This window comes from Trichosporon asahii (genome assembly GCF_000293215.1).
Source record: "Trichosporon asahii var. asahii CBS 2479 unplaced genomic scaffold scaffold00056, whole genome shotgun sequence".
Classification (NCBI taxonomy): Eukaryota; Fungi; Basidiomycota; class Tremellomycetes; order Trichosporonales; family Trichosporonaceae; genus Trichosporon; species Trichosporon asahii.
The window spans coordinates 41,301-48,396 of record NW_014040868.1 but is presented as its reverse complement, the minus strand read 5'-3'; the positions used below and the strand labels follow the sequence as shown (position 1 = coordinate 48,396).

Below are 7,096 nucleotides of genomic sequence, written 5' to 3'. Positions count from 1 at the left end.
GCCGCGGGAGGGTGACTGCCCGGCGCCGTTCCCGCGCCCGGGACTCATCACGCCACACCCTCTTGCGCCGCGTGCCTCGCGGCTCACATCTCTCCTGCACGCCGAACTCAACAATGACGTCGTTTCCATCTGCTTGTCTCGCTACACCCCAATCTGTCTTCTACACATTGCTTTTAACGTACCTCCCCGCGATGAGTTGTATATATTTAGACATTCGTAAGCTTGTCGGCCCTGTCGGGCCCTAATGAATTGTTGATACGGCTTGGAAGCCTTGATCGGGCTCGTCTTCGATTCGCCGAGCGAAGGACGGGACCGGCGGCGCATTGTACCACATGTGCTTATCTGCCGCGCCGCGGCGCTCGCACTGACACTGATCGAGCCGCTGCCGCGGCTGTTCGAGTCCTTGAGGGAGTGTCAAGGAAGTTTTCGAACGAAAAGAGGTGAGTACCCGTCTGATCAAATGTCCCTCGCGATCCCTCGTGTCCATGCCTTGTACCTTGCAGGACGCCGAGTTGTCGACCCAGGGTCGCCTTGTCCCTATCGCGACGGACCCTTGCCTCTGTCCTCCCTTTGCACCGTTCTGCATCCTTGCACAACTTTCTTTGGGTTCTCGTCAACGTACAACTTACGGCGACGGGCAGCGGTCAGGATACACTGCACACGCACCGCACGCGCACACGAGAGCGACGGGTTGTCATGTCTCCAAGAATCTCCCGGGACATCGGTGAGGGACGATTACGCATAAATCGTCCTGCAAGCCCTGCTGGCCAACTTACGAGGTCGCTAGAGCATCGCTCTCTCGCGACGCGACGACTGAACCTGACACCATGTCAGCGCACCTGGTGAAGCACTAGCGTGAACATCGCGTAATACTCTTTGCATGTAGCCTGAGAGAATGTCGGATTTACAACAGGCTTCGGCTGGAGTTTCGCGAAGCCCGAACCGACGTGCTGTAACTCTCCGACAGCAACTACAGTGGCAGCCCAGAGCTTGCGGACATGCTCATTGACACCGTGCCCGCTCGAACTCGTGGTCATGCGGTCGTTCCAACCCGATAGCGCACCTTCGAGCCTCGATTTCCGACGACCTCGTTCTCCGACGTTGCGTTCCCCGATCGCTGTCTGGGCGCCGAGGCTAACATTAGCAGGAGCAGGACCCCAGCAGGACCCCAGCAGGGACGTCGAGGAAAGCTTCCTTTGCTTCCAAAGTCCTTTACGTCCTTTCTGTCCTTCCTAGAGTTGCGTCCGTGGGCTGCTGTGATCGCCGTTTAGGAACCACAGAGTGGGGTGGAGAAAACTGGGTCACCCCATGTGGTCTAGTCACTGCCCATTGCGGCGACATGCATATTCTATGGCCCGTGTGCCCAGACTTGTCGGTGGTGGTCATAGAGGTTGTACTATGGGCGATTCAGTGGAGAGCGATTTGCAGAGGAGGCTAGAACGCAGCTTTGCCACATATTCCGCTTCGCCTACGACAGCGGCTGCATGGATGTAGTGGACGTAGCGCGGTTGACTTGTAGGTGTACGACAGTGAGTGCGACGCGACCACGACGGGCGTACGTTTAGCAGTACGACTGGCTTACGTCTGGAAGTACGACGCCTGGTCGTGGTCACCTGGCTCGGTGACGACTTCGGTGCCACTGTAGTCTACGACTCCTGCCAACTCCGCCGCAAGTCTTCGGAAGCTTACTCGGCGATCAGTCACCATGGTCTGGTGACAACCGCAGTGTGATCCGCTGCCCGCAGTGCGGCGAGGCCTCCCGAGACTCCTTGCTGCTGCTAGTCACCTCGGCGTCGCCGGAATGGAAGGAGTGACAGTTCGAACCCGACCGAGCTCTTTTCGGTGTCGTCGTCGTACTCTTCCTCAGCCTCGTCTTGTTTCAGTCCTTCGTTCTCTTCCAGATCCTGCAACACTGCAGGGTTGCGCTTCGCGGATGTGTGAGACACCTTAGATCTCCCTGCCTGACCTCCAGGACTGCCCAGGAGCGATCGTCGTAAGCCGGGTGCGTGACGGTTTCGGATCGGTTGGCGCTTGCTTCGAAACCTGCAGGATAGCGTGCAGGATACGTACAGGACACTGGACTCTACCACCCTGGGGTGGTTACTGACTTCCAGGCTTGTCAACATGCAGACTTTGAATGTAATAACGAGGGTGATTAGGAGGCGCGTCCTTCGCACTCGTTATCGACGCTAACGAGGAGATCTGAATGTGATGGCAGCGATGGTAATAGAGTGGCTGGTGGCTTGTTGATGACTGGCCGGTTTGCCCACCTGGTCATCTGGAACCCATGTGGACTATAGAATACTTGATCTCGCGATTGATGATTTGAATGCAATGGCAGTGCATGCTGCGGGGGGCCGGCCGCGGCGAATGATAACCACACGGTCGTTTGAGCACCACAAGGTCCCTCTTGAACACCACATTGGTCGACGTTGTCCGACTCGCGGCCGCTCGTTGGATAGCGGAAGCATGCCGATGGCCCCTCTCACCTCCGAGGGAGTCGTAGGTTGACGGTCGATCGACCTTCACGAATTCTCCGAACACCACACTGGCCTAACGTTGGGGACTGATGACTGCCGGACGGCCGACAGAGAACTGAAGGATGACTTGGCGAGCACTGACGATGACACTCGACTTACGGCACATCGGCCGGGTGTCGCAAAGCATACCGTGACCGATCGTGTTCCACTCATCGGCAGACAGAACCCCCCCAGTCCGACATCAGTGCCGCTCGACGACAAGCAGGATCTTTCCGTGCCGCACCATGTGCCGCTCGACGACAACTCGGCTCCGACGCGAACTGTGACGGCGTTTCATCTATTAGTAGCGACATGCTAGTACGTCGTCCGGCACCTCCACATCAGTCAGTGGTTAGTGCCATCCATAAGATCCATGGACGCTCCATGCTCACGGTCTATTCCAATGCTCTCACATTTCTAGTTGTTGCTGTTGTTGTTGTTATTGTTTGCGAGTTACAATGACTACACGATTTGCTTCTACCGCCTTAGCTCGACGCGCATTCACTGCGTTTCGGTTCTCCGGTGCCTGTCCTTGGCAGTGCGCACCGATAGTTGGGGCTGGCTCCTAACGGGTATAGCGCGCGCTCCCTCGCTCGCGGTGCTTACATCTTCATGCTCTTCAGGTCCTGGACGGCCTGCTCGAACGTCTTGGTGAAGACGCCCGAGGAGCGGCGGGGACGCTCCTTGTTGCGCTCGGCGTCGGCCTCGTACTTGGCCCTATCTTCGCGGGAGCGGATCGCCGGCTCGTCGGGCACAGGCAGGTCGAAGTACTCCCACGGCGAGGTCAGGTTGGACACGGCGCGGCGCATGCCCGTCGTCAGGAACTGGACGCCGATCGAGACACTCGAGTTCGTCCATCCGAAGCCCTCGCGGGAGAGATACTTGAATCCGACGCCCTGGTTGCCGCTGATGGTCAGCTACTGGATTGGAACAACAGCTGGTAGAAAACTTACTACTCCGCGTCGACAAGGTGCGAGAGGCCGACACCATCGTACTTCTCCACCACGACTCCACCCTTCTCGCAGTACGTCAGGACGACCATGTACAGCCACCTGTACGCCAGGCGCGACGCCTCCGTCATGAAGCCGTAGCGTTCGAGACCAACCCAGGCCATGATCTGGTGCGGAGCCCAGAGGTACGGGAAGTCCCATTGACTGCAGGTTAGTGTCGCCGTCATGAATCAGCGGCTCACCGATTAGGCCTGTCGAGCGAGATGGGACCACGCGACTCCTCCGTTCCGCCGACGACACCACCCGCAACCTCGATCTTCGGGAGACCTTGGTGACTGACGTCAGCTAAATCGTGAGGCATTTCGCAGCACTTACACAAGCTTAAGCGCCTGGTCCTCGCTAGCGCAGCCCGCCCACAGCGGCCACAGCGTCGTGGCACACTCGTAGTTGGTCTGGCGCTCCTTCTTCGTGTTATAATCGAAGTACATGCCGCGTCCCTCGTTCCAGAGGTACTCGTCCATGCGCTCCTTGCGGGCACGGGCGCGCTCGAACCACTCGGCGCTCTTCATCGGCTTGTCGGTCGACTTGACGCGGGGTGCGCCTGCCTCGAAGTTCTCGTGAGTGATGGGCCACGGCGAGAGCTCGAACTCCTCCTCGAGCACGAACTCGTCGCCGAACACACACTCGATCGCAGACGCGATGTCGATCTCGTACTTGTACAGCAGCGAGTTGAGGTCGACGGTCGCAAGGTCCGCACACTTCTTCTCCAGGCGGTACGAGGTGTCGTGGCCCGACTCACGCACTCCGCGGTCGTGCTGGAAGTAGTCGTCGAGCTCCGGCTCCTTCAGCGTGCCGTCGTTGTAGTGCTCGATGAAGTCGTTGATCGACATTCGGTGCTTAGCCGCGTACGGCTCAAGGATGTGCGTGAAGTGCGTGGCCTCGGTCTCTGGGGGAATACCAGATCCCTTGGGGCGGTAGCGAGACAGTCCTGTCTCAACGTCGAGCGACGGTTCCTGCATCCAGTAGCGGTGATACTCCTTGATTGCTGCGCTGATGGCTCCACGGAGCCACTCCTTGTTCTCCTCAGGCTTGGTGCGGTCCAGCTGGTTGAACACCTGCAGCGCCAGGTCGGTCACAAAGCAGGGCTGTGATCGGCAGAGGTAGTAGGTGCGATTGCCATTCAGAACCTTGTTGTAGTGCTTGATCTGGAAGGCATAGTGGTCAACGATGGACTTGGCGAGGTCCAACCGTCCGTCAACGAGGAGAGCGAGTGCCATGAAGTACTGGGCGTCAGCTTGGAGGACCTGGATGCAACTTACACTGTCCCAGTTGTACATCTCGTTGAAACGAGCTCCCGGCACGGCGAACGGCAAAGCCTCCAGCTTTCCGTCTGTCCCCTTCTTCATCGCGAGGGCCAGAATTCCTGGCTTCTCGTTGAGCGACTTGACGTACTCGGGGTCATCGCACTCCTTAGGCAACTGAATGACCTTCAACTTGAGGTGGGGTCGCTCCTTGGCAATCTGCTCATAGTACTCGAGCATCTCAGTCTCACCGTGCGGGACGTAGAGACGAGCCGTGTTATGGCGAGAGCGGTTCTTGGGGTCGTTGCAGGCAATCTCAATACCCTGGGCATCCATGCGACGAGTGAGAGTGTTCCAGTACGAGTGCTTGATCATGCGCAACAGACGGTCGAGCGGGTTCTCCGCGAGGCGCGCCTCGTCGAGGACAATGAAGCGGCGACCGTAGTCGCGCGCGAGCGCCAGCTCCTGCAGGAGGTTGGAGAGCATGTAGTTTCCCTGGACATCAGCCGACAGCCCACGCACACCGCAAGACCACGTACGCGAACATCCCACTTCCGGTAGGCATTGGAGCTCGCAGTTCCGAGAGAGATAACCTTGGGACCCGAGTCGAAGATGGAGATCTGACAGCTGTCTGTCAGCTTCTGAGAACATAGTCTTGGCAGCTCACTTGTTGTCCGTGTCTTCCTGCGCAAGTACGATGCGCATCGTTTCCTCCACATCGACAAGGAACCTGCGGGGAGTGGAGCCGACCTCATCTGTCACAATCAGCGGATCGTCTGAGCCTGTCGCACCCACCGTGCGAGAGACGGCGGCTGCGGGGAATGACCTCGCCGTCCATAGTCAGAGGCTTCGAAGCTCTGAGCCCGGCCTGCTAGTCAACAATTGTTGCGCCGACCCGGGAGTACCCACTGTGCTGAGCGTGCGGGCACGGCTGTGCACAGGCTGTCCACCATAGTACTCGGCGGCTTCGGCGTTGACCGCCCGGACCTGAGGTGCGTCGCCACCACCATTTCCAGTGGGCGAGGCGATGTCCGAGTCAATGTACACAACGCCCTTAGGGTGGGGAAGCTAGCTTATCAGCTGCAGTTCGGCGGAAGCTGCTCACAGGAGTGCGGTTGACTTCGGCTGTCGGGGCCGCCATCGTTAAGACGGTGGGCAGTGTCGAGTCTCAGTGTGCGGTGGAGTGTGTCTTTGAGAGATGGGAATGCGAGGTCGAAGTGACTGTGTGAGCAGAGTCTGGAGGCGGTTAGCGGGGGATCTGTCCACATCGGCGTGTGTCCGAGATCGACTTTTGAGATTTTGTGGCGACGACTCAAACGCTTCCCGCCATCGCTAACGATTTCCGAGTCTGGAAGATCCAGAGGCGGCGCCAGCCGAGGCATTCAGTCAAGCGAAAGGCAGGGGGACAGGCTGGTAGCCAGAGGAATGGTCTCCAGTGCCAAGCAGTCCTCGGATGACGACGACTGTGCATCTGTAGCAGGCCACCTCAGGCGTGCACACAGGGCTGCCGAGATGCTCGGTCGATCGCCGGTCGGAATCTGGCAAGATATAGTGGGGTGATGGGCGGGCAGCTGTACGTGCTCAAAAATCGAAAATCGCGTCGCCGCTGGAAGCGAGATGGATTGCGTAGCTGAGAGGCGAAGTGATACTCACCTCACGGAGACGACTCGGAGAGATTGACGATAAAGCGAAAGTGTTCCTTGGGTAATATGCAGTGACGTGTGAAGCAGAAAGGGGTGAGGATGAGAAACAATGTGTCGAAAAGAATGTGGAGAATTGGAGAAGAGATGAGTGTGTGCTTGAGGCTGACTGAATGAATGCGCAGACGAAGATGCAAACGGATGGCGGTGGTATGTGGACGATCGATTACAGAAAGTATGACCGCATCGCAAGGGCACGACATCGGCATCCAACGGATTGTGACCGTGGACCTCGGACTGACGGCGACAGGCGCGAAAGGCGATTGGCGGCGTGGCTCATGCTGCGTATCATCCCTCTCCACTACTGGCCGTTGCCAACTCTGTCAGGGCCGCTCGTCAGTGGCGGCGTCCACTTGACCACCGATATTCACCCAGACTACCCAGGCGCGCAGGCGATGGGCCGGCGGTGACACGGGGGGTGACGTAGCAGGCCGCCGCCGGGCTGCTAACCGTGGCTTGGCTGGGCACACACGCGCGCCGGACTAATCTATTCCTATTCACGTTTCAGGCCCCACCGCAGCTTCCATTTTGTTTTCGTTGCCGGATCACGAACGCCTTCTTGCATCCCACCTTCCTCCATCGGACCTTTGATCCTCCTAACCTTATACGCTCCTTATCTTCTTATC

At 58.4% G+C, this 7,096-nt stretch overlaps 1 protein-coding gene across 1 annotated transcript; it reads right to left on the bottom strand.

Moving 5' to 3' along the window:
- Positions 1-3,121: 3,121 nt before the first annotated feature.
- A1Q1_03328 (alpha,alpha-trehalase) lies at positions 3,122-5,911 on the bottom strand (the record flags this gene model as incomplete). The annotated part of the gene is made up of 6 exons (XM_014323160.1): positions 3,122-3,425; positions 3,473-3,673; positions 3,845-5,265; positions 5,310-5,390; positions 5,680-5,823; positions 5,876-5,911. 6 exons carry the CDS (start codon positions 5,909-5,911, stop codon positions 3,122-3,124), a joined length of 2,187 nt encoding a protein of 728 aa, XP_014178635.1.
- Positions 5,912-7,096: the final 1,185 nt, after the last annotated feature.